Source organism: Hypanus sabinus, unplaced genomic scaffold, assembly GCF_030144855.1.
Source record: "Hypanus sabinus isolate sHypSab1 unplaced genomic scaffold, sHypSab1.hap1 scaffold_521, whole genome shotgun sequence".
NCBI classification, from domain to species: domain Eukaryota; kingdom Metazoa; phylum Chordata; class Chondrichthyes; order Myliobatiformes; family Dasyatidae; genus Hypanus; species Hypanus sabinus.
The window spans coordinates 181,689-209,342 of record NW_026781384.1 but is presented as its reverse complement, the minus strand read 5'-3'; the positions used below and the strand labels follow the sequence as shown (position 1 = coordinate 209,342).

General features: G+C 45.7%; 1 protein-coding gene across 1 annotated transcript in view; it reads right to left on the bottom strand.

The window, feature by feature from the left end:
* LOC132389274 (transient receptor potential cation channel subfamily M member 1-like) overlaps positions 1–27,654 on the bottom strand; it is a gene marked incomplete at its 5' end in the record, with an annotated part of 255,446 nt that overhangs the window by 119,563 nt on the left and 108,229 nt on the right. Inside the window, one exon of the mRNA XM_059961770.1 lies at positions 3,624–3,747. Within this exon, the coding sequence (XP_059817753.1) occupies positions 3,624–3,747 (124 nt within the window). The remainder of the gene's footprint in view (positions 1–3,623; positions 3,748–27,654) is intronic.

The window sequence follows — 27,654 nt, the reverse complement described above, 5'->3', positions numbered from 1 at the left end:
GCAGCTAACATATGGCAGCAGTGAGAACCAAGAGGTGGTCAGCACGTTTGCGTCTCATCCTTCTAGGGAGGGAGTCATTCAACCTGCGTCCCTCTTTCCTGTAAATAGAGTGTGAATGAATTGAATGTGGAAGAACGTGAGGTGAGGCCACACGTGTGCGTGTGTGTGTGTGTGTGTGTGTGTGTGTGTGTGTGCGCGTGCGTGTGTGCGTGTGTGTGTGTGTGAGTGCGCGTGTGTGCGCGAGTGTGCGTGTGTGTGCGTGTGCGTGCGTGCGTGTGTGTGAGTGTGTGTGCGTGTGCGTGTGCGTGTGTGTGTGTGTGTGTGTGGACTTGCCTTTAAGAGACTGTGGAGGTGTTGGGCCCAGTTCCTTCTTCCTTCTCAGTTGTTCTCTGAAAGTGTGCTATTTCTCTGAGAGAAATTAACTGTGTTTTAAGTTCTTACAGTTCCATGCAAAGTTCTAAGGAACAGGAATACAGCCTGGGTTTTATCTTTTATAGGGTAGAAATTTGGGAAAACTTTTTTCAGATATGAGCTGCCCATATTTCAGAGGGATATAATCATTCCTATGGATGGTGCTTGAACTTGCACAGTGGACCGATGAGTGAGATTGCTGAATTTGTATGAAGACTCCTTACTACATCGCAGAAGAGATGCCATTGATATCAATCCCTTTGACAAAGAAAAAAGACTGCCGAAGGAAACTATCTCGCTGTGAGGGTTTTGACATTCTGCTTTGGGGAGCTGAGATGGTGGGGGTATCCATTTTAGCCAATCTTAGCCCAGCTTTAAGGGATTTGAGCCTCAGTAGCCCTTGGCAGTGCTTCCCTACGTACCATTTGTTTAATTGGAAGGTCCTGACTCTAAAGTGATTTCCACACCTGACAGGGTGTTGGTGTAGGTGGTATGTTGAGTACAGGTACAAGGTGGCAAGATGGATGGCAGGTGTGAGCAGGAACTGTGCCCTGGGATGGCTGTGTCTACGCCAGATGGAATTGTGAAGGTGGGCACTTGCTCAATGTTGAATGGCACTCACTGGAGATACAGTTCCTAGGCCTACCTGTGGCTCACAGGGTGGCATGGTTGACCTGTGGTGCCCTTTGTATACGTCTACAGTGCCCTTGACGAGCACCTTGCCCATCCTGGTTGGGAAGAGGGTTGTTACAAAGGAAGGGTGTTTTAAATGATAACGTGGTGTGGCCAGGCTGTCCTGGGAACTGACTTTGATGAGCTTAGATTACCTGCTCACTAAAGGTAGCACTTGTACTGTTACTGGTGAGTCTACATTCCTGACAGGTCAGGGGACATCACTCACCTGATCAATCACATGTGAAAGTCAGTGTATAAGATAACATGGGGGACCAGCTCATTGGCTATTACACTCTGAGGTGGGGCACAAGGAAGCTGGAGCTTTACTGTAGTATACTGGGAGGTGACTGCTTGTGCTTTATATGCAACTTATAGAGTTCATGGGGGTCATACTTGTCTGAGGGCTGGATCATCATATTCACAACTTTTGAGGGTTGAAGTGTCCTGTGGGAGGTGTGGCTTATTCTGCCTGTCAAAAGCTGTTGTATTGGGATGGGTTAGTTTAGAAACTGCAGCTGCTTTTCCCACAGGTTAACTGCCTGGTGTTCAGTTTCAAATATCGTGAGTATAAAATAGCATATGGAAGAGGCTTGCTTTCTCCTCCTTTGCTTAAGGCAAGCGGTGCGGTGCATGTAACCATTGGGGAGGTATGCTCTGAGCATGCTTTCGTTGGATATTTAGCTTTGTAGTTTCTATAACTTGGGGAACATGAATGTCTGGTCAAAATTTTTACTGTCTGTGAATAAATAATTAATATACCTACTCATTGGCAGTGTTTCACTTGCCGGACCCACAAACCTGATTCAACATTACAGGGATACAGTTTCAAAGGCAGCGATGCAGGGGCAAGGTCTCAGGGATTCCGTTGTTGCAGGGACACTATCGGAGATAATGGCAGGACAGTTATGGCTGGAGTTTCAGGAGAAAATCTGCAAGGCACAGGATAGGTACATCCAAAAGATGAAGAAGCATTCTAAAGGGAGGAGGAAGTAACTGTGGCTGACAAGGGAAGTCAAAGACATTAAAAAAAGGCGAAGGAGATGGCATATAATAGTGCACAATTATTGAGAAGATAGAGGGTTGGGAAAAACCAACAGAAGGCAAGTAAAAAGCCATAAAGCCAAGACGTTAAGTTAGCTAATAATTTAAGAGGATGCAAAATGATTTTTCAGATATATAAAGCGTAAAAGAGAGACAAGAGTGGATAGCAGACTACTGGAAAATGATGCTGTAGTGTATTATGTGTATTATGTGTAGTGTATTATGTGCTGGATATTATTATGTGGTTCCCATGACCATGATTGTTCTTGGCAAATTTCTCCACAGAAGCGATTTGCCACACCTTCTTCTGAGCAGTGTCTTTACAAGACTGATGACCCCATACCCTTCAGAGATTGTCTGCCTGACATCAGCGGACACGTAACCAGAATTTGCTCATATGACCATCCACCACCTGCTCCCATGTTTTATGTGACTCTGATCGGGGTGGGGGGGGGGGGTTAACTAGGTGCTACAGTTGACCTATGCGTGATTCACAGGTTAACAAAGGGAAGGAGCACCTTACACCTCCTTTGGCAGAGATGTATCTCCACCCCACCACACAGGAGATTTAATAATGGGGGACAAAGAAATAGAGGATAAACTTAATAAGCATTTTTCACCAGGCTTCACTGTAGAAGACAGTAGCAGCATGCCAGAAATGTGAGTGTTGGGACAGAAGTAAGTGTTGGTGCAGGAGAAGGTGTCTGGGATGCTGAAAAGCCTAAAGGTAGACAAGTCACCTGGACCAAATGATCTACACCCCAGAGTTCTGAAAGAGATCATGGAGGCATTAGTAATGATCTTTCAAGAATCACTAGATTCTGGAACGGTTCTGGAGGACTGGAAAATTACAAATGTCACTGCACTCTAAGAAGAAGGGAGGTAAAAGAAAGGAAATTGTAGACCAATTAGCCTGACTTCAGTGGTTGGAGAGATGTTGGTATCTGTTATTAAGGATGAGGTCTCAGGGTACATGATATGGATGATGGAATTGATGCCCTTGAACATAATACCTTTATTCCTTCTGCCAGGGCCACAACGTGAGGAAAGTAGAAGGATGTGGACATTGTGTAGGCAGAAGAGATTAGCCTGTGGCGCAGTGTGAACACACACCCAGTGGTCTAGTGTAAATGCACATCCAGTGACCCAGTGAAAATGCGCGCATGCACACACACGCACACACACACTGTAAATTCATACTGTAGTGCAGTGTGAACACACACCCAGTGGCCCAGTGTCAATGCATGCACCCGCATGTGCACACATGCACACACACGCATGTACGCACACACAAAGAGTGTAAATACATCCTGTGGCGCAATGTGAACACATGTCTTCTAGCCTAGTGAAAGTGCAGAAGTGCACAGTGGTAGTCCAAATGTGAACACATGCCTGATTGCATGTGTAAATTATACCCAGTAATCTGCTGTAAATACCAAACAGTCAAATGAAAAACAAAGCGAGTAAATTGTTACCAAGATAGGTTCAGAACTCACTAACTCTTTCTTCTTCATGCACTCCATGACAATCAGGAAAAGTTGCTGAGCCTGCTGGCGACTGTAATTGAAGGTTTTCTGCACAGTGACCAAGAGCTGATCTCGCACGGACTCACTGATTATCCTGCATAGAAGGAACAATGCCAATATGTGGTATAACTGACCAAGAATAACATCTCTGTCATCACAAACCAGGCCAAACCCTCCACAGTGACTCAGGAAGGTAACACCAAATATTTAGGACTTGTGGAGTTAGACCAGGGGTGGGCAAACTTTTTGACTTGTGGGCCACAAAGGGTTCTAAAACTTGACAGGGGGGCCGGACCAGGAGCAGATGGACGGAGTGTTTTGGTAATACACCTCATAAGAGAAAATAAAATATCATGGGATATGTAGAAAACATGTGCTTTAATTTCAATTGAAAATGAACAAATGCATTACAACAAAATATCTGTCTTTCAAGTCCCATGGTATTTAGCTATTTATTGAAATGACTTTTAAAACACTGAAAATTAAATGAATAAAATACAGCTTTTTTAATAGTAGCAGTTATTATTTTAAAGCACTGAAACTTCTGTCATCCTTCAAGATATTATCATCATCACTCTCCTCCTGACTGTCTTTATTTCAAAAACGGTAGGAGATGCAGGTCTACTTGTCCTGCTCCTTCTTATTCAATTGTCCCCTGTGCCAAAACTCAACAATGACCAGCACAAGAACAGAACAGTGACAGCGCGCCAGTATGCGGAGCGCGTTATTTGATCTGGAGCACATTTTTTATTTTGAGAACGTACGCGCACCTGCGCACTACTCATGTCCATCACTTAACAGAAATGACATGTAACATGTAAGGCTTATTGAAAAAAATATTTTCAAATGCATTTTTTTACATAACACAACGAAGAAACTTATTTTTAATTTCAGTGGGAACAGTGTTGTTGGTCTCCCTTTTTAGCCAGCGCATCAAAGTCTGGATTTAGTTTTGTTGTGGCGATTCTCAGGATGGATCTGAGGTGTTGGTCAGTTAACTTGGATCTGTGGCTGGCTTTGTTGATGTTCATGACGCTGAACGCCTGTTCACACAAATAGGTCGAGCCGAACAAAGAGTAAAGTGCAAATGTGGAGTAATACGCTGCACCTCAACAAAGGTCAATATATATAGAGTGCACCATCTATTGGGAAAACGCCAGAATTGTGGGGAGAAAACGTTAACAAGGTTTATTAATATAATTTCATCAAGTTCTGCGGGCCGGATTAAAAAGCTTAACGGGCCGCATATGGCCCGCGGGCCGTAGTTTGCCCATGCCTGAGTTAGACAGTGTTCCCCTTCCAGTCCGTGGGTCAGTATAATGCTGTCCACTAGTTCCCAGCTGCGTTTAAGCCTGTGCCTAGCACATTCAGGAATATGCTGGTGCTCTGATCACTCGTTCGCTCTGCCACTGGTCCCAGTGTTGTCCCACAGACTTACGCCAATAAGTCAAGTCTATGTGGTGCACTCTCAGTAATTAAAAATATATACCTGCAATGCAATGAACCAAAACCACCTGCAACATGCCGACACAAACTGCAATTATAAAAACAACCTGCAACACGTCGGTACAATCTGCAACATTTCACAAAACCTACAATGCAGAAAACCTGTAACGTACTGGTACGACCCACAGCATACTGACACAACCTGGTAAATGCCAGAACAACCTGTGGCATAGTGACACAACCTGCAACATACGAATACGAACTGCAAAGTACTAATGCAACTTGCGGTGTACCAACACAACCTGTGACATACCAGCACAACCTGCAATGTACTGACAAGAACTGTGATGGACTGATGTGACCTGCAACATACCAACACTACCTGTGATAAATGGACACTACCTCTGACGTACCGACATGACCTCTGACCCTACCTGTGACATGCCGACACAACCTGCAATGTACCAACACAACCTGCGATGTATGGCTAACATGAGAGTGCACAGTTTTAAGGTGTATGGAAGTAGGTACAGAGAAGTTGTCAGGGGTAAGTTTTTTTACTCAGAGAGTAGTGAGTGCATGGAATAGGCTGCCAGCAACGGTGGTGGAGGTGATACGATAGGGTCTTTTAAGAGACTCTCAGCTAGGTTTGTGGAGCTCAGAAAAATAGAGGGCTATGGGTAACCCTAGGTGATTTCTAAAGTAAGTGTATGTTCCGCACAGAATTGTGGGCCAAAGGGCCTGTATTGTGCTGTAGGTTTTCTATGTTTCTATTGCTATGAAGGTACCACAGCTCTGAGGGGCCGAAGGAGCGGAAGCAGCCCCCTCCTTCCGGAGAATCGCAAGATCGCTATTAATTCGGGTCTCGGAAGTGAGAGACAATGCAACAGTTCTGACCATTGTTCTTAGAGGCACCTGTGTGTCCCTACTATGTGACAGCTACCATGGACATGGACACTATCGGGCCATGTGGGGGTGGAGATTACATCCCCCTACTTTGATGGACAGCTACAACTCTGCAAGTAAAGATAAAAGCGGACAGCAGGAGGCAGTACCGGAGCGACGCACCAGAAGAACTTGCTCGCTCAATGCTCCAGTAATAGCTGGAAGCCACTCAACGCCATGTGTGCTCCTAACTCCTTTGCCTAGGGAGCGGGTGGCTGATAATACCGAGAAGGACTTCGAACTAACAACGGAGAAAACAATGCTCCCCTGATTTAACGGAGTGGTCATAAAGACCCGGGCAAGTTTTCTTTTCGTTTTCACCGATCCCTCTAAAACACATGAAACCCAACGATTCCTCGAAAGGCTAAAGTCTGCAGACTTCTGAATGACTTTTTATATTTCCAATGGACAAAAATATTATCCCTTAGACAACAGCCGAGATTACTTCTTAATGATGAACATTACTATACCCTCATTTAGATTGAGTATTGGTGACATGCATTATCTGAATGTTTGCATTAACCTTACTTTCGTGCCCCTTTATAAATAAAAACGTTTGAAAATAGTGACATCAGACTTCAACAGACCTCTCTATCTTTGCTGGTAAGTTATCCAGTTACAGGATATGTAACAGTATGTACTGACATAACCTACAATCAACAGTAAAACCTGCAAAGTACCAACACAACCTGTTATGTGCCAACAGGTACAGTGGAGTGGGTGCTGTAGTCAGAGTGCAGTCCCGATGAAGGGTCTCGGCCCGAAAAGTCAACAGCCCTTCTGCCTATAGATGCTGCCTGGCCTGCTGTGTTCCACCAGCATTTTGTGTGTGGTGTAGTTCAGCTTCTTTGTTACAAAAATATTGGAGTGGGGTATAGTCAGAGTATAGTCTCTATAGTTTTTTACTGGTATGGTGGAGTGATGGAGTGTAAGACCATAAGACATAGAGCAGAGTTAGGCCATTCAGCCCATCGAGTCTGCTCTGCCAGTCCATCATGGCTCATCCCAGATCCCACTCAACCCCATACACCTACATTCTCACCATCCTTTGATGCCCTGACTGATCAGAAAATGATCAACTTCCATGTTAAATCTACCCATGGAGTTGGTCTCCACTGCAGTCTGCGGTAGGGTATTCCACAGACTCACTATTCTCTGGCTAAAAAAAAAATTCCTTCTTATCTCTGTTCTAAAGGGTAACCCCTCATTTCTGATGCTGAGCCCTCTAGATCTGGATACCCCCACCATAGGAAACTTACTCTCCACATCCACCCTATCTAGTCCTTTCAATATTCAGTAGGTTTCAATGAGATCCTCCCTGCATTCTTCTAAATCCCAGTGAGTACAGGCTCTTCATTTGTTAACCCCTTCATTCTCGGAATCATTCTCCTGAACTTCACTGGACTCTCTCTGACAACACATCTTTTCTGTGATATGAGACTCAAAACTGTTGACAATACTCCAAGTACTGCCTGACTAGTGTCTTATAAAGACTCAGCATCATCTTCTTGTTTTTTATATTCTATTCCCCTTGAAATAATTGCTAACATTGCATTTGCCTTCTTTACCACAGACTCAATGTAAATTAACCTTCTAGAGGTCTTGTATCTCTTACGTCTGAACCTTCTCCCCATTTAGATAATAGTCCAAACTACGGTATTGTTCCTCTTACCAAAATGTATTATCATTCATTTCCCAACATTGTATTCCATCTGCCACTTTTTGCTCCTACTTCCAATTTGTCTAAGTCCTGCTGTAATCACATTGCTTCCTCAATACTGCCTACACCTCCACCTATCTTTGTATCATCAGAAAACCTTGTCACAAAGTCATCAATACCATTATCCAAAACATCGACAAATAGTTGGAAAAGTAGCAGTCACAATACTGACCCCGAGGAGCACCACTAGTCACTGGCAGCCCTCATATTTCATCTTTTCCCTTATATCTTTTCTAGTTGAATTTTGTTGTATTTTAAAAGCTTCCCAATCATCCAACTTCCCACTCACTTTTGCTACCTTATACGCCATTGGTTTGGCTTTTGTGCAGTCTTTAACTTCCCTTGTCAGCCACAGTTACCTACCCCTGCCAGTTGAGAACAACTTCTGTGGGACATATTGCAGTCTGCATTGTTTGTTACAGTTACTGTGGAGTGTGGGGTGTAGTCAGTGTGCAGTCTGTATTGTTTGTTACAGGTACTGTGTAGTGTGGGGTGTAGTCAGTGTGCAGTCTGTATTGTTTGTTACAGTTACTGTGGAGTGTGGGGTGTATTCAGGGTGCAGTCTGTACTGTTTGTTACAGGTACTGTGGAGTGTGAGGTGTAGTCAGGGTGCAGTCTGCATTGTTTGTTACAGGTACTGTGGAGTGTGAGGTGTAGTCAGGGTGCAGTCTGTACTGTTTGTTACAGGTACTGTGGAGTGTGAGGTGTAGTCAGGGTGCACTGTTTGCTACAGGTACTGTGTAGTGTGAAGTGTAGTCTGTATTGTTTGTTACAAGTACGGTGGAGTATGGGGTGTAGTCTGTATTGTTTGTTACAGGTACTGTGGAGTGTGGGGTGTAGTCAGTGTGCAGTCTGTATTGTTTGTTACAGGTACTGTGGAGTGTGGGGTGTAGTCAGTGTGCAGTCTGTATTGTTTGTTACAGGTACTGTGTAGTGTGGGGTGTAGTCAGTGTGCAGTCTGTATTGTTTGTTACAGTTACTGTGGAGTGTGGGGTGTATTCAGGGTGCAGTCTGTACTGTTTGCTACAGGTACTGTGGAGTGTAGTCAGTGTGCAGTCTGTATTGTTTGTTACAGGTACTGTGGAGTGTAGTCAGTGTGCAGTCTGTATTGTTTGTTACAGGTACTGTGGAGTGTAGTCAGTGTGCAGTCTGCATTGTTCGTTACAGGTACTGTGGAGTGTGGGGTGTAGTCAGTGTGCAGTCTGTATTGTTTGTTACAGGTACTGTGGAGTGTGGGGTGTAGTCAGTGTGCAGTCTGTACTGTTTGTTACAGGTACTGTGGAGTGTGGGGTGTAGTCAGTGTGCAGTCTGTACTGTTTGTTACAGGTACTGTGGAGTGTGGGGTGTAGTCAGTGTGCAGTCTGTACTGTTTGTTACAGGTACTGTGGAGTGTGGGGTGTAGTCAGTGTGCAGTCTGTATTGTTTGTTACAGGTACTGTGGAGTGTGGTGTGTAGTCAGGGTGCAGTCTGCATTGTTTGTTACAGGTACTGTGGAGTGTGGGGTGTAGTCAGTGTGCAGTCTGTATTGTTTGTTACAGGTACTGTGTAGTGTGGGGTGTAGTCAGTGTGCAGTCTGTATTGTTTGTTACAGTTACTGTGGAGTGTGGGGTGTATTGAGGGTGCAGTCTGTACTGTTTGTTACAGGTACTGTGGAGTGTGAGGTGTAGTCAGGGTGCAGTCTGCATTGTTTGTTACAGGTACTGTGGAGTGTGGGGTGTAGTCAGTGTGCAGGCTGTACTGTTTGTTACAGGTACTGTGTAGTGTGGGGTGTAGTCAGTGTGCAGTCTGCATTGTTTGTTACAGGTACTGTGGAGTGTGGGGAGTAGTCAGTGTGCAGTCTGTATTGTTTGTTACAGGTACTGTGGAGTGTGGGGAGTAGTCAGTGTGCAGTCTGTATTGTTTGTTACAGGTACTGTGTAGTGTGGGGTGTAGTCAGTGTGCAGTCTGTATTGTTTGTTACAGTTACTGTGGAGTGTGAGGTGTAGTCAGGGTGCAGTCTGTACTGTTTGTTACAGGTACTGTGGAGTGTGAGGTGTAGTCAGGGTGCACTGTTTGCTACAGGTACTGTGTAGTGTGAAGTGTAGTCTGTATTGTTTGTTACAAGTACGGTGGAGTGTGGGGTGTAGTCTGTATTGTTTGTTACAGGTACTGTGGAGTGTGGGGTGTAGTCAGTGTGCAGTCTGTATTGTTTGTTACAGGTACTGTGGGGTGTAGTCAGTGTGCAGGCTGTACTGTTTGTTACAGGTACTGTGTAGTGTGGGGTGTAGTCAGTGTGCAGTCTGCATTGTTTGTTACAGGTACTGTGGAGTGTGGGGAGTAGTCAGTGTGCAGTCTGTATTGTTTGTTACAGGTACTGTGTAGTGTGGGGTGTAGTCAGTGTGCAGTCTGTATTGTTTGTTACAGTTACTGTGGAGTGTGGGGTGTATTCAGGGTGCAGTCTGTACTGTTTGTTACAGGTACTGTGGAGTGTGAGGTGTAGTCAGGGTGCAGTCTGCATTGTTTGTTACAGGTACTGTGGAGTGTGAGGTGTAGTCAGGGTGCAGTCTGTACTGTTTGTTACAGGTACTGTGGAGTGTGAGGTGTAGTCAGGGTGCACTGTTTGCTACAGGTACTGTGTAGTGTGAAGTGTAGTCTGTATTGTTTGTTACAAGTACGGTGGAGTGTGGGGTGTAGTCTGTATTGTTTGTTACAGGTACTGTGGAGTGTGGGGTGTAGTCAGTGTGCAGTCTGTATTGTTTGTTACAGGTACTGTGGAGTGTAGCCTGAATTGTTTGTTACAAGTACTGTGGAGTGTGGGGTGCAGTCAGTGTGCAGTCTGTATTGTTTGTTACAAGTACTGTGGAGTGTGGGGTGTAGTCTGTGTGCAGTCTGTATTGTTTGTTACAGGTACTGTGGAGTGTAGTCAGTGTGCAGTCTGTATTGTTTGTTACAGGTACTGTGGAGTGTGGGGTGCAGTCAGTGTGCAGTCTGCAGTACTTTTTAAAAGTATGGTGGAGTGTGAGGGGTAGACAGGCTGTTCTAGGTACTGCTTGTTAAAGGTACAGTAGAAAATGGGGTTGTAGTCTGTATTGTTTGATACAGGTACAATGTGTGTGGGTTGTAGTCAAGGTGTAGTCTGATTGTGACAGGTGCAGTGGAGTGTGGGGTGTATTCGCGGTGTAGTCTCCATCTTTTGTTACAGGGACAGTGGAATCTGAGAGAGAGTTAGGTTGGTGTCTGCACTGTTTTTTACAAATAGAGTAATAGGGACACAGTTAGGGTGCAGTCTACATTGTTTGTTGCAAGTATGGTGGAGTGTGAGTCTAGTCAGGGTGCAGCCTGCATTGTTACAGATTTGGTGGAGTTGGAGTATTGTGATGGTGTCATCTATATTGATTCTTACAGATTTGCAGGAATGGTGGTGTAGCCTGTACTGTTTGTTACAGATTTGGAGTGTGGGGTACAGTCACTATTGACTGTTAAATATTTGGAGGAGTGTGGGGTGCAGTCTGTATTCCTTCTTACAGATTTGGAGGAGTGTGGGGTGCAGTCTGTATTCCTTCTTACAGATTTGGAGGAGTGTGGGGTGCAGTCTGTATTCCTTCTTACCGATTTGGAGGAGTGTGGGGTGCAGTCTGTATTCCTTCTTACAGATTTGGAGGAGTGTGGGGTAGTCTGTATTCCTTCTTACCGATTTGGAGGAGTGTGGGGTAGTCTGTATTCCTTCTTACCGATTTGGAGGAGTGTGGGGTGTAGTCTGTATCGATTGTTACAGATTTGGAGGAGTGTGGGGTGCAGTCTGTATTCCTTCTTACAGATTTGGAGGAGTGTGGGGTAGTCTGTATTCCTTCTTACCGATTTGGAGGAGTGTGGGGTAGTCTGTATTCCTTCTTACCGATTTGGAGGAGTGTGGGGTGTAGTCTGTATCGATTGTTACAGATTTGGAGGAGTGTGGGGTGCAGTCTGTATTCCTTCTTACCGATTTGGAGGAGTGTGGGGTGCAGTCTGTATTCCTTCTTACAGATTTGGAGGAGTGTGGGGTGTAGTCTGTATCGATTGTTACAGATTTGGAGGAGTGTGGGGTGCAGTCTGTATTCCTTCTTACAGATTTGGAGGAGTGTGGGGTGCAGTCTGTATTCCTTCTTACAGATTTGGAGGAGTGTGGGGTGCAGTCTGTATTCCTTCTTACAGATTTGGAGGAGTGTGGGGTGCAGTCTGTATCGATTGTTACCGATTTGGAGGAGTGTGGGGTGCAGTCTGTATCGATTGTTACCGATTTGGAGGAGTGTGGGGTGCAGTCTGTATCGATTGTTACCGATTTGGAGGAGTGTGGGGTGCAGTCTGTATCGATTGTTACAGATTTGGAGGAGTGTGGGGTGTAGTCTGTATCGATTGTTACAGATTTGGAGGAGTGTGGGGTGCAGTCTGTATTCCTTCTTACAGATTTGGAGGAGTGTGGGGTGCAGTCTGTATTCCTTCTTACAGATTTGGAGGAGTGTGGGGTGCAGTCTGTATTCCTTCTTACAGATTTGGAGGAGTGTGGGGTGCAGTCTGTATCGATTGTTACCGATTTGGAGGAGTGTGGGGTGTAGTCTGTATCGATTGTTACAGATTTGGTGGATTGTCAATAGTTTCTGTGAGAGGATGTGGGGTGATTAGGGACTGTGATTGCTTGGGTGTGGACACTGAGTAATTGGGGACTGGGAGTGTTTGTGTGAGGATTAGGAGTGACTGGGGGTCTGTGTCTGTGTGAGGACACTGAGTGAACGGGGACTCCGAGTGTTTGGGTGAGGATGGAGAGTGATTGGGGACTGTCAGTTTTCGTGTGTGGACTTTGAGTGATTAGGGACTGTATGTGTTTGAGTATAGAGAGCTTGGAAGGAAGTTAAAAAGCGGGACCTCGAGGGTAGTAATCTCAGGATTGCTGCCTGTGCCACGTGCCAGTGAGGGTAAGAGTAGGGTGCTCTGGAGGATGAACACGTGGCTGAGGAACTGGTGTAGGGGGCAGGGTTTCAGATTTCAGGATCACTGAGACCTCTTCTGGAGCATGTGGGACCTGTGCAAGACAGATCGGTTACACCTGAACTACAAGGAGACCAATATCCTTGCAGGGAGGTTTGTTAGTGCTATTGGGGGAGGGTTTAAACTAGATTTGCAAGGGGGTGGGAACCAGAGTGCCAGAGTAGATAGTGGAGCGGGGGTGAAAACAAATGATGTTAAAGTTTCATGCAAAGTCACAAATAGAAGGGTTGGGTGTGGTGATAATAATCTTCTGAGGTGTGTCTATTTCAGTGCTAGCATTGTTGGGAAGGCTGTCGAGCTGAGGGTGTGGATTGACACATGGAATTATGACATTGTAGCCATTACTGAAACTTGGCTACAGGAGGGGCAGGACTGGCAGCTCAATGTTCCAGGGTTCTGATGTTTCAGACGTGATAGAGGCAGAGGGATGAAGGGTGGGGGGTGGTGGCATTGCTAGTCAGGGAAAATGTCACAACAGTGCTCAGGCTGGACAGATTAGAGGGCTTGTCTACTGAGGCCATATGTGTGGAGCTGAGAAACAGGAAAAGTATGATCAAATTAGTGGGGTTGTGTTATAGACCACCCAATAGTCAGCGAGAATTGGAGGGGAAAATCTGCAGAAAGATAGCAGACAACTGCAGCAAACATAAAGTTGTTATAGTAGGGGATTTTAATTTTCCACATATTGATTGGGAATCCCATACTGTTAAAGGTCTAGATGAGTTAGAGTTTGTAAAATGTGTTCAGGAAAGTTTTCTAGATCAATATATAGAGGTACCGACTACAGAGGATGCAATATTAGATCTCCTATTAGGAAACAAGTTGGGACAGGTGATGGAAGTCTGTGTAGGGGAACACTTTGCTTCCAGTGATCATAACACCATTAGTTTCAACTTGATCATGGATAAAGATAGATCTGGTCCTCGGGTTGAGGTTCTAAACTGGAAAAAGGCCAAAACTGAAGAAATGAGAAAGGATCTAAGAAGTGTGGACTGGGACAGATTGTTCTCTGGCAAGGATGTGACTAGTAAGTGGGAAGCCTTCAAAGGAGAAATTTTGAGAGTGCAGAGTTTGTATGTTTCTGTCAGGATTAAAGGAAAAGTGAGGTATTAAAATTGAAGTAGTAAAATGGATTCAACAGTGGCTGGATGGGAGGTGCCAGAGAGTAGTGGTGGATAACTGTTTGTCAGGTTGGAGGCCAGTGACTAGTGGTGTGCCTCAGGGATCTGTACTGGGTCCAATGTTGTTTGTCATATACAGTAATGATCTGAATGATGGAGTGGTAAATTGAATTAGTAAGTATGCAGATGATACTAGGGTAGGTGGCGTTGTGGATAATGAAGTAGGTCTTCAAAGCTTGCTGAGAGATTTAGGCCAGTTAGAAGAGGTGAATGATGGCAGATGGAGTTTAATGCTGATAAGTGTGAGGCGCTACATTTCGGTAGGACTAATCAAAATAGGACATACATGGTAAATGGTAGGGCATTGAAGAATGAGTGATCTAGGAATAATGGTGCATAGTTCCCTGAAGGTGGAATCTCATGTGGATAGGATGGTGAAGAAAGCTTTTGGCATGCTGGCGTTTATAAATCACAACATTGAGTATAGGGGTTGGGATGTAATGTTAAAATTGTCCAAGGCATTGGTGAGGCCAAATTTGGAGTATTGTGTTCAGTTCTGGTCACCGAATTATAGGAAAGATGTCAACAAAATAGAGAGAGTACAGAGGAGATTTAGTAAAATGTTACCTGGGTTTCAGCACCTAAGTTACAGGGAAAGGTTGAACAAGTTAGGTCTTTATTCTTTGGAGCGTAGAAGGTTGAGGGGGGACTTGATAGAGGTATTTAAAATTATGAGGGGGATAGATAGAGTTGACATGGATAGGCTTTTTCCATTGAGAGTAGGGGAGATTCAAACGAGAGGACGTGTGTTGAGAGTTAGGGGGCAAACGTTTAGGGGTAACACGAGGGGGAATTTCTTTACTCAGTGAGTGGTAGCTGTGTGGAACAAGCTTCCAGTAGAAGTGGTAGAGGCAGGTTCGGTATTGTCATTTAAAGTAAAATTGGATAGGTATATGGACAGGAAAGGAATGGACAGTTATGGGCTGAGTGCAAGCCAGTGGGACTAGGTGAGAGTAAGCGTTTGGCATGGACTAGAAGGGCCAAGATGGCCTGTTTCCATGCTGTAATTGTTATATGGCTATAAAAGTGAATAAAAATAAGGAACCTTGGTTCTCAAGGGATATTGGAACTCTGATAAAGAAGAAGACAGAGGTGTATGACATGTATAGGAAACAGAACAAATAAGGTACTTGAGGAGTATAAAAAGTGCAAAAAATACTTAAGAAAGAAATCAGAAGAATTTCTTAAGAAAGAAGGAAGACATGAGATTGCTTTGGCAGTCAAGGTGAAGGATTATCCAAAGAGCTTCTACAGGTATATTAATTGCAAAAGGATAGTAAGTGATAAAATTGGTCCTCTTGAAGATCAGAGTGGTCGGCTATGTATGGAACCAAAAGAAACGGGAGAGATTTTAAATGTCTTTTTAGCGTCTGTATTTACTAAGGAAACTGGCATGGAGTCAATGGAAATAAGGCAAACAAGTAATGAGGTCATGGAACCTATACAGATTGAAGAGGAGGAGGTGCTTGCTATCTTGAGGCAAATCAGAGTAGATGAATCCCCAGGACCTGAAAGGGTATTCCCTCGGACCTTGAAGGAGACTAATGTTGAAATTGCAGAGGCCCTGGCAGATATATTTAAAATGTCAGTATCTACAGGTGAGGTGCCAGAGGATTGGAGGATAGCTTATGTTGTTCCGTTGTTTAAAATAGACTCTAAAAGTAATCCAGGAAATTATAGGCGAGTAAATTTGACATCAGTAGTATGTAAATTATTGGAAGGAGTACTAAGAGATAGGATCTACAAGTATTTAGATAGACACCACCAGCACCTTTACTTCCTGAGAAAGCTGAAGAAATTTGGCCTGTCCTCTAAAGCCCTCACTAATTTTTATAGGTGCACCGTAGAAAGCATTCTTCTAGGGTGCATCACAACCTGGTATGGAAATGGTCCTGTCCAAGACTGGAAGAAGCTGCAGAAGATCGTGAACATAGCCCAGCACATCACACAAACCAATCTTCCATCCTTGGACTCACTTTACACGCTGTGGGAGCAGTGCTGCCAGGATAATCAAGGACAGGACCCACCCAGCCAACACACTTTTTGTCCCACTTCCCTCCAGGAGAAGGTTCAGGAGCATGAAGATTCGTACGGCCAGATTTGGGAACAGCTTCTTTCCAACTGTGATAAGATTGCTGAACAGATCCTGACCCGGATCTGGGCCATACCTTCCAAATATCTGAACCTGACTTGCACTACCTTACTTTCCCTTTTCTGTTTTTCTAATTATGATTTATAATTTAAATTTTTATTATATTTACTTTGATTTGTATTTCAGAGAGCGCAAAGTACAGAAACAAATATCACCGTGATGATTGTACACTCTAGTATCAATTGTTTGGTGACAATAAAAGTATAATGATAATGACAGGGACTTATTAGGGAGAGTCAACATGGCTTTGTGCATGGTAGGTCATGTTTAACAAATCTATTAGAGTTTTTCGAGGAGGTTACAAGGAAAGTGGATGAAGGGAAGGCAGTGGATGTTGTTTACATGGACTTCAATAAGGCCTTTGACAAGGTCCCGCATGGGAGATTAGTTAGTAAGATTCAGTCGTTAGGTATACATGGTAAGGTAGTAAATTGGATTAGACATTGGCTCAATGGGAGAAGTCAGAGAGTGGTAGTGGAGGATTGCTTCTCTGAGTGGAGGTCTGTGACTAGTGGTGTGCCACAGGTATCAGTGCTGGGTCCATTGTTATTTGTCATCTATATCAATGATCTGGATGATAATGTGGTAAATTGGATCAGAAAATTTGCTTATGATACAAAGATTGGAGGTGTGATGGACAGTGAGGAAGGTTTTCAAAGTTTGCAGAGGAATCTGGACCGGCTGGAAAAATGGACTGAAATATGGCAGATGGCATTTAATATAGACAAGTGTGAGGTATTGCACTTTGGAAGGAAAAACCAAGGTAGAACATACAAGGTAAATGAATCCTCTTTGGCTGCAGGGGAAGTGCTGGAAGACTGGGGAATGGCAAATGTAGTTCCCTTGTTTAAAAAAGGTAATAGGGAGAAACCTGGGAACTATAGACCAGTGAGTCTTATGTCTTATGTCGGTGGTATGCAAACTACTGGAAAAGATTCTTAATGATAGGATCTACGAGCATTTGGAGAGGTACAGTCAACATGGCTTTGCGAAGGGAAGATGGTGCCTCACGAGCCTGGTAGAGTTTTTTGAAGAGGTAACAAAAGAAATTGATGAGGGTAGGGCAGTGGATGTGGTCTACATGGACTTTAGCAAAGCAGTTGACAAGGTCCCTCATGAGAGACTCATCCAGAAAGTCATGAGGCATGGGTAAGTGGAACCTTGGCTGTTTGGATAAAAAATTGGCTTAAAGGAAGAAAGCAGAGGGTAGTTGTGGAAAGAAAGTATTCTGCCTGGAGGTCGGTGACTAGTGGAGTGCCGCAGGGATCTATCCTGGGACCCCTGCTATTTGTGATTTTTATAAATGACCTGGATGTAGAGGCGGAAGGATAGGTAAGTAAGTTTGTGGATGACACAAAGATTGGATGAGTTGTGGATGGAGCCGTAGGTGGTTGAAGGTTACAATAGGATATAGACAGGCTGCAGAGTTGGGCAGTAAAATGGCAGATGGAGTTCAATCGGACAAGTGTGAGGTGATGCATTTTGGAAGGACAAACCAGAAGACTGAGTACAGGAGTAATATTCAGTTACTTAAGAGTGTGGATGAACAAAGGGACCTTGGGGTTCAAATCTATACATCCCTCAAGGTCACTGCGCAGGTTGATAGGGTAGTTAAGAAGGCCTATTGGATGTTAGGCTTCATTAACAGGGGGATTGAGTTCAAGAGCAGAGAGGTCATGTTGCAACTATACAAATCTCTGGAAGTACTACAAATGTCCTACACGAGTCCTACATTACACGTGTCCTGATGAAGGGTCTCGGCCTGAAACGTCGACGGTGCTTCTCCTTATAGATGCTGCCTGGCCTGCTGTGTTCCACCATCATTTTGTGTGTGTGGATAGTCAGTACCTGTTTCCCAGGGCACCAATAGCAAACACCAGAGGGCATATGTACAAAATTAAGGGAGGGAAGTTTAGGGGAGACATCAGGGGTAAGTTTTTTTACACAGAGGGTTGTGAGTGCCTGGAATGACTTGCCAGTGATTGTGGTGGAGGCTAAAACATTGGGGGTATTTAAGAGCCGCTTGGACAGTCACATGGATGAAAGAAAAATGGAGGGTTATGGGATGGTGTGGGTTTAGTACTTTTTTAAAAGGATTATATGGGTCGGCACAACAAGGAGGACTGAAGGGTCTGTACTGTGCTGTAGTGTTCTATGGTTCTATGGCACTGAGGAGTGCAGTAGAACAGAGGGATCTGGGAATACAGATATAAAATTCCATAAAAGCGGTGTCACAGGTAGACAGGGTAGTAAAGAGAGCTTTTGGTACATTGGCCTTTATAAATCAAAGTATTGAGTATAAGAGTTAGAATGTTATGGTGAGCTTGTATAAGGCATTGTTGAGGCCGAATTTGGAGTATTGTGTGCAGCTTTGGTCACTTAATTACAGGAAGGATATTAATAAGATTGAAAGAGTGCAGAGAAGGTTTACAAGGGTGTTGCCGGGACTTGAGAAAATGAGTTACAGAGAAAGGTTGAATAGGTTAGGACTTTATTCCCTGGAGCGTAGGAGAATGAGGGGTGATTTGATAGAGGTGTATAAAATTATGATGGGTATAGATAGAGTGAATGCAAGCAGGCTTTTTCTACTGAGACTAGGGGAGAAAAAAAACAGAGGTCATGGGTTAAGGGTGAAGGGGGAAAAGTTTAAAGGGAACATTCGGGGGGCGCTTCTTCAAGCAGAGAGTTGTGGGAGTGTGGAATGAACTGCCAGTTGAAGTGGTGAATGCAGGCTCACTTTTGACATTTAAGAAAAACTTGGACAGGTACATGGATGAGAGGTGTATGGAGGGATATGGCCCAGGTGCAGGTCAGTGGGACCAGGCAGAAAATGGTTCAGCACAGCCAAGAAGGGCCAAAAGGTCTGTTTCTGTGCTGTAATGTTCGGGTGAGGATACTGAGTGATAGGGGACAGTGAGTGTTTGTGTCTGGATACTGAGTGATTGGGGACTCTGAATGTCCATGTGAGAATGGAGAGTGATTGGGGACTGTGAGTGTTTGGGTGTGGACACTAAGTCACTGGGAACTGTGAGTGTCTCTGTGAGGAAGGTGAGTGATTGGGGACTCTGAGTGTTTGTGTGTGGACACTGAGTGATTGGGGACTGTGAGTGTTTGGGTGTGGATACTGAATGTTTGGGGCCTGTTAGTGTTTGTGTGTGGATACTGAAAGTTTGGGGACTGTTAGTGTTTGGGCGAGGATTGAGAGTGATTGGGGACTGTGAGAGTATGGGTGTGGATACTGAGAATTGAGGACTGTGAGAGTTTACATGTTGACAACGAGTAATTGGGGACGGTGAGTGTTTGTGTGTGGACTGAGTGTTTGAGGACTCCTATTGTCTAGGTGAGTATGGAGAGTGATTGGGGACTGTGACTGTTTGGTGTGGACACTAGTTGATTAGGAACTGTGAGTGTTTGAGTGAGGACACTGAGTGATATGGGACTGTGAGTGTTTTGGTGTGGACAGTGAGTGACTGGCAACTGTGAGTGTTAATGTGTGGACACTGTGATTGGGGACGGTGAATGTTTGGGTGTGGACACTGAGAATTGGGGACTGTGAGTACTTTGGTGTGGACATTGTGATTGGGGACTGTGAGTGCCTATGTTAGCAGACTGAATGATTGGGATCTGTGACTTTTTGGGTGAGGGTGGAGTGATTGGGGTCTGTGAGTGTTTGTATCAAGTCAGTGAGTGATCGGGGAATGACAGTGTTTGTGTGTGGACACTGAGTGATTGGGGACTGTGAGTGTTTGGGTGTGTAGAGGCAATGATTGGGGATTGCAACTGTTTCTGTTAGGATACTGAATGATTGGGGACTGTGAGTGTTTGGGTAAGGATGCAGTGTGTCGGGACTGTGCGTGTCTGTGAGTGAGGACTGTGAGTGTTTTGGTGTGGACACTGAGTGATTGTGAATTTTGACTGGGTGAGAATGGAGAGTGATTCTGGACAGTAAGTGTTTGTGTGAGGAGACTGAGTGATTGGGGACTGTGAGTGTTTGTGCGTGGACACTGAGTGATTGGGGACTGTGAGTGTTTGGGTGTGGACACTGAGTGATTGGGGACTGTGAGTGTTTGGGTGTGGACACTGAGTGATTGGGGACTGTGAGTGTTTGTGCGTGGACACTGAGTGATTGGGGACTGTGAGTGTTTGTGTGAGGAGACTGAATGATTGGGGACTGTGAGTGTTTGAGTGAGGAGACTGAATGATTGGGGACTGTGAGTGTTTGAGTGAGGAGACTGAATGATTGGGGACTGTGAGTGTTTTGGTGTGGACACTGAGTGATTGTGAATTTTGACTGTGGGTGAGAATGGAGAGTGATTCTGGACAGTAAGTGTTTGTGTGAGGAGACTGAGTGATTGGGGACTGTGAGTGTTTGTGCGTGGACACTGAGTGATTGGGGACTGTGAGTGTTTGGGTGTGGACACTGAATGATTGGGGACTGTGAGTGTTTGGGTGAGGAGACTGAGTGATTGGGGACTGTGAGTGTTTGGGTGAAGAGACTGAGTGATTGGGGACTGTGAGTGTTTGGGTGAGGAGACTGAGTGATTGGGGACTGTGAGTGTTTGGGTGAGGAGACTGAGTGATTGGGGACTGTGAGTGTTTGTGTGAGGAGACTGAGTGATTGGGGACTGTGAGTGTTTGGGTGTGGACACTGAGTGATTGGGGACTGTGAGTGTTTGGGTGTGGACACTGAATGATTGGGGACTGTGAGTGTTTGGGTGAGGAGACTGAGTGATTGGGGACTGTGAGTGTTTGGGTGTGGATACTGAGTGATTGGGGACTGTGAGTGTTTGGGTGTGGACACTGAGTGATTGGGGACTGTGAGTGTTTGGGTGTGGACACTGAGTGATTGGGGACTGTGAGTGTTTGGGTGTGTAGAGGCAATGATTGGGGATTGCAACTGTTTCTGTTAGGATACTGAATGATTGGGGACTGTGAGTGTTTGGGTAAGGATGCAGTGTGTCGGGACTGTGCGTGTCTGTGAGTGAGGACTGTGAGTGTTTTGGTGTGGACACTGAGTGATTGTGAATTTTGACTGTTTGGGTGAGAATGGAGAGTGATTCTGGACAGTAAGTGTTTGTGTGAGGAGACTGAGTGATTCGGGACTGTGAGTGTTTGGGTGTGGACACTGAGTGATTGGGGACTGTGAGTGTTTGGGTGTGGACACTGAGTGATTGGGGACTGTGAGTGTTTGGGTGTGGACACTGAGTGATTGGGGACTGTGAGTGTTTGTGCGTGGACACTGAGTGATTTTGGGGACTGTGAGTGTTTGGGTGTGGACACTGAGTGATTGGGGACTGTGAGTGATTGGGGACTGTGAGTGTTTGGGTGTGGACACTGAGTGATTGGGGACTGTGAGTGTTTGTGCGTGGACACTGAGTGATTGGGGACTGTGAGTGTTTGTGTGAGGAGACTGACTGATTGGGGACTGTGAGTGTTTGAGTGAGGAGACTGAATGATTGGGGACTGAGTGTTTGGGCATGGACACTGAGTGATTGGGGACTGTGAGTGTTTGTGTGAGGAGACTGAGTGATTGGGGACTGTGAGTGTTTGTGTGAGGAGACTGAATGATTGGGGACTGTGAGTGTTTGGGTGAGGACACTGAGTGATTGGGGACTGTGAGTGTTTGTGTGTGGACACTGAGTGATTGGGGACTGTGAGTGTTTGTGTGTGGACACTGAGTGATTGGGGACTGTGAGTGTTTGGGTGTGGACACTGAGTGATTGGGGACTGTGAGTGTTTGGGTGAGGAGACTGAATGATTGGGGACTGTGAGTGTTTTGGTGTGGACACTGAGTGATTGTGAATTTTGACTGGGTGAGAATGGAGAGTGATTCTGGACAGTAAGTGTTTGTGTGAGGAGACTGAGTGATTGGGGACTGTGAGTGTTTGTGCGTGGACACTGAGTGATTGGGGACTGTGAGTGTTTGGGTGTGGAGACTGAGTGATTGGGGACTGTGAGTGTTCGGGTGAGGAGACTGAGTGATTGGGGACTGTGAGTGTTTGGGTGTGGAGACTGAGTGATTGGGGACTGTGAGTGTTTGGGTGTGGACACTGAGTGATTGGGGACTGTGAGTGTTTGGGTGTGGACACTGAGTGATTGGGGACTGTTAGTGTTTGTGTGTGGATACTGAAAGTTTGGGGACTGTTAGTGTTTGGGCGAGGATTGAGAGTGATTGGGGACTGTGAGAGTATGGGTGTGGATACTGAGAATTGAGGACTGTGAGAGTTTACATGTTGACAACGAGTAATTGGGGACGGTGAGTGTTTGTGTGTGGACTGAGTGTTTGAGGACTCCTATTGTCTAGGTGAGTATGGAGAGTGATTGGGGACTGTGACTGTTTGGTGTGGACACTAGTTGATTAGGAACTGTGAGTGTTTGAGTGAGGACACTGAGTGATATGGGACTGTGAGTGTTTTGGTGTGGACAGTGAGTGACTGGCAACTGTGAGCGTTAATGTGTGGACACTGTGATTGGGGACGGTGAATGTTTGGGTGTGGACACTGAGAATTGGGGACTGTGAGAGTTTACATGTTGGTGAATGATTGGGGACTGTGAGTACTTTGGTGTGGACATTGTGATTGGGGACTGTGAGTGCCTATGTTAGCAGACTGAATGATTGGGATCTGTGACTTTTTGGGTGAGCGTGGAGTGATTGGGGACTGTGAGTGTTTGTATCAAGTCAGTGAGTGATCGGGGAATGACAGTGTTTGTGTGTGGACACTGAGTGATTGGGGACTGTGAGTGTTTGGGTGTGTAGAGGCAATGATTGGGGATTGCAACTGTTTCTGTTAGGATACTGAATGATTGGGGACTGTGAGTGTTTGGGTAAGGATGCAGTGTGTCGGGACTGTGCGTGTCTGTGAGTGAGGACTGTGAGTGTTTTGGTGTGGACACTGAGTGATTGTGAATTTTGACTGGGTGAGAATGGAGAGTGATTCTGGACAGTAAGTGTTTGTGTGAGGAGACTGAGTGATTGGGGACTGTGAGTGTTTGTGCGTGGACACTGAGTGATTGGGGACTGTGAGTGTTCGGGTGTGGACACTGAGTGATTGGGGACTGTGAGTGTTTGGGTGAGGAGACTGAGTGATTGGGGACTGTGAGTGTTTGGGTGTGGAGACTGAGTGATTGGGGACTGTGAGTGTTTGGGTGTGGACACTGAGTGATTGGGGACTGTGAGTGTTTGGGTGTGGACACTGAGTGATTGGGGACTGTGAGTGTTTGGGTGTGGATACTGAATGTTTGGGGACTGTTAGTGTTTGTGTGTGGATACTGAAAGTTTGGGGACTGTTAGTGTTTGGGCGAGGATTGAGAGTGATTGGGGACTGTGAGAGTATGGGTGTGGATACTGAGAATTGAGGACTGTGAGAGTTTACATGTTGACAACGAGTAATTGGGGACGGTGAGTGTTTGTGTGTGGACTGAGTGTTTGAGGACTCCTATTGTCTAGGTGAGTATGGAGAGTGATTGGGGACTGTGACTGTTTGGTGTGGACACTAGTTGATTAGGAACTGTGAGTGTTTGAGTGAGGACACTGAGTGATATGGGACTGTGAGTGTTTTGGTGTGGACAGTGAGTGACTGGCAACTGTGAGTGTTAATGTGTGGACACTGTGATTGGGGACGGTGAATGTTTGGGTGTGGACACTGAGAATTGGGGACTGTGAGTGTTTGGGTGTGGACACTGAGTGATTGGGGACTGTGAGTGTTTGGGTGTGGACACTGAGTGATTGTGAATTTTGACTGGGTGAGAATGGAGAGTGATTCTGGACAGTAAGTGTTTGTGTGAGGAGACTGAGTGATTGGGGACTGTGAGTGTTTGTGCGTGGACACTGAGTGATTGGGGACTGTGAGTGTTTGGGTGTGGAGACTGAGTGATTGGGGACTGTGAGTGTTCGGGTGTGGACACTGAGTGATTGGGGACTGTGAGTGTTTGGGTGAGGAGACTGAGTGATTGGGGACTGTGAGTGTTTGGGTGTGGAGACTGAGTGATTGGGGACTGTGAGTGTTTGGGTGTGGACACTGAGTGATTGGGGACTGTGAGTGTTTGGGTGTGGACACTGAGTGATTGGGGACTGTGAGTGTTTGGGTGTGGATACTGAATGTTTGGGGACTGTTAGTGTTTGTGTGTGGATACTGAAAGTTTGGGGACTGTTAGTGTTTGGGCGAGGATTGAGAGTGATTGGGGACTGTGAGAGTATGGGTGTTGGTACTGAGAATTGAGGACTGTGAGAGTTTACATGTTGACAACGAGTAATTGGGGACGGTGAGTGTTTGTGTGTGGACTGAGTGTTTGAGGACTCCTATTGTCTAGGTGAGTATGGAGAGTGATTGGGGACTGTGACTGTTTGGTGTGGACACTAGTTGATTAGGAACTGTGAGTGTTTGAGTGAGGACACTGAGTGATATGGGACTGTGAGTGTTTTGGTGTGGACAGTGAGTGACTGGCAACTGTGAGTGTTAATGTGTGGACACTGTGATTGGGGACGGTGAATGTTTGGGTGTGGACACTGAGAATTGGGGACTGTGAGAGTTTACGTTGGTGAATGATTGGGGACTGTGAGTACTTTGGTGTGGACATTGTGATTGGGGACTGTGAGTGCCTATGTTAGCAGACTGAATGATTGGGATCTGTGACTTTTTGGGTGAGGGTGGAGTGATTGGGGACTGTGAGTGTTTGTATCAAGTCAGTGAGTGATCGGGGAATGACAGTGTTTGTGTGTGGACACTGAGTGATTGGGGACTGTGAGTGTTTGGGTGTGTAGAGGCAATGATTGGGGATTGCAACTGTTTCTGTTAGGATACTGAATGATTGGGGACTGTGAGTGTTTGGGTAAGGATGCAGTGAGTCGGGACTATGCGTGTCTGTGAGTGAGGACTGTGAGTGTTTTGGTGTGGACATTGAGTGATTGTGAATTTTGACTGTTTGGGTGAGAATGGAGAGTGATTCTGGACAGTAAGTGTTTGTGTGAGGAGACTGAGTGATTGGGGACTGTGAGTGTTTGTGTGAGGAGACTGAATGATTGGGGACTGTGAGTGTTTTGGTGTGAACACAGTGTTTGGGGACTGTGAGTGTTTTTGTGTGGACAATGAGTGATTGTGAACTGTGAGTGTTTAGGTGAGGATGGAGATTGAGGATCTGTGAGTGTTCGGGTGAGAATGGAGAGTGATTGAGGATCTGTGAGTGTCTAGGTGAGAATGGAGATTGAGGATCTGTGAGTGTTTGGGTGAGGATGGAGAGTGATTGAGGATCTGTGAGTGTCTGTTTGTAGACTTTGAGTGATTGGGGACTGTGAGTGTTTGTGCGTGGACACTGAGTGATTGGGGACTGTGAGTGTTTGGGTGTGGACTGAGTGATTGGGGACTGTGAGTGTTTGTGTGTGGACACTGAGTGATTGGGGACTGTGAGTGTTTGTGCGTGGACACTGAGTGATTGGGGACTGTGAGTGTTTGGGTGTGGACTGAGTGATTGGGGACTGTGAGTGTTTGGGTGTGGACACTGAGTGATTGTGAATTTTGACTGGGTGAGAATGGAGAGTGATTCTGGACAGTAAGTGTTTGTGTGAGGAGACTGAGTGATTGGGGACTGTGAGTGTTTGTGCGTGGACACTGAGTGATTGGGGACTGTGAGTGTTTGGGTGTGGAGACTGAGTGATTGGGGACTGTGAGTGTTCGGGTGTGGACACTGAGTGATTGGGGACTGTGAGTGTTTGGGTGAGGAGACTGAGTGATTGGGGACTGTGAGTGTTTGGGTGTGGAGACTGAGTGATTGGGGACTGTGAGTGTTTGGGTGTGGACACTGAGTGATTGGGGACTGTGAGTGTTTGGGTGTGGACACTGAGTGATTGGGGACTGTGAGTGTTTGGGTGTGGATACTGAATGTTTGGGGACTGTTAGTGTTTGTGTGTGGATACTGAAAGTTTGGGGACTGTTAGTGTTTGGGCGAGGATTGAGAGTGATTGGGGACTGTGAGAGTATGGGTGTGGATACTGAGAATTGAGGACTGTGAGAGTTTACATGTTGACAACGAGTAATTGGGGACGGTGAGTGTTTGTGTGTGGACTGAGTGTTTGAGGACTCCTATTGTCTAGGTGAGTATGGAGAGTGATTGGGGACTGTGACTGTTTGGTGTGGACACTAGTTGATTAGGAACTGTGAGTGTTTGAGTGAGGACACTGAGTGATATGGGACTGTGAGTGTTTTGGTGTGGACAGTGAGTGACTGGCAACTGTGAGTGTTAATGTGTGGACACTGTGATTGGGGACGGTGAATGTTTGGGTGTGGACACTGAGAATTGGGGACTGTGAGAGTTTACGTTGGTGAATGATTGGGGACTGTGAGTACTTTGGTGTGGACATTGTGATTGGGGACTGTGAGTGCCTATGTTAGCAGACTGAATGATTGGGATCTGTGACTCTTTGGGTGAGGGTGGAGTGATCGGGGAATGACAGTGTTTGTGTGTGGACACTGAGTGATTGGGGACTGTGAGTGTTTGGGTGTGTAGAGGCAATGATTGGGGATTGCAACTGTTTCTGTTAGGATACTGAATGATTGGGGACTGTGAGTGTTTGGGTAAGGATGCAGTGTGTCGGGACTATGCGTGTCTGTGAGTGAGGACTGTGAGTGTTTTGGTGTGGACATTGAGTGATTGTGAATTTTGACTGTTTGGGTGAGAATGGAGACTGATTCTGGACAGTAAGTGTTTGTGTGAGGAGACTGAGTGATTGGGGACTGTGAGTGTTTGTGTGAGGAGACTGAATGATTGGGGACTGTGAGTGTTTTGGTGTGAACACAGTGTTTGGGGACTGTGAGTGTTTTTGTGTGGACAATGAGTGATTGTGAACTGTGAGTGTTTAGGTGAGGAGGGAGATTGAGGATCTGTGAGTGTTCGGGTGAGAATGGAGAGTGATTGAGGATCTGTGAGTGTCTAGGTGAGAATGGAGATTGAGGATCTGTGAGTGTTTGGGTGAGGATGGAGAGTGATTGAGGATCTGTGAGTGTCTGTTTGTAGACTTTGAGTGATTGGGGACTGTGAGTGTTTGTGCGTGGACACTGAGTGATTGGGGACTGTGAGTGTTTGGGTGTGGACTGAGTGATTGGGGACTGTGAGTGTTTGTGTGTGGACACTGAGTGATTGGGGACTGTGAGTGTTTGTGCGTGGACACTGAGTGATTGGGGACTGTGAGTGTTTGGGTGTGGACTGAGTGATTGGGGACTGTGAGTGTTTGGGTGTGGACACTGAGTGATTGTGAATTTTGACTGGGTGAGAATGGAGAGTGATTCTGGACAGTAAGTGTTTGTGTGAGGAGACTGAGTGATTGGGGACTGTGAGTGTTTGTGCGTGGACACTGAGAGATTGGGGACTGTGAGTGTTTGGGTGTGGAGACTGAGTGATTGGGGACTGTGAGTGTTCGGGTGTGGACACTGAGTGATTGGGGACTGTGAGTGTTTGGGTGAGGAGACTGAGTGATTGGGGACTGTGAGTGTTTGGGTGTGGAGACTGAGTGATTGGGGACTGTGAGTGTTTGGGTGTGGACACTGAGTGATTGGGGACTGTGAG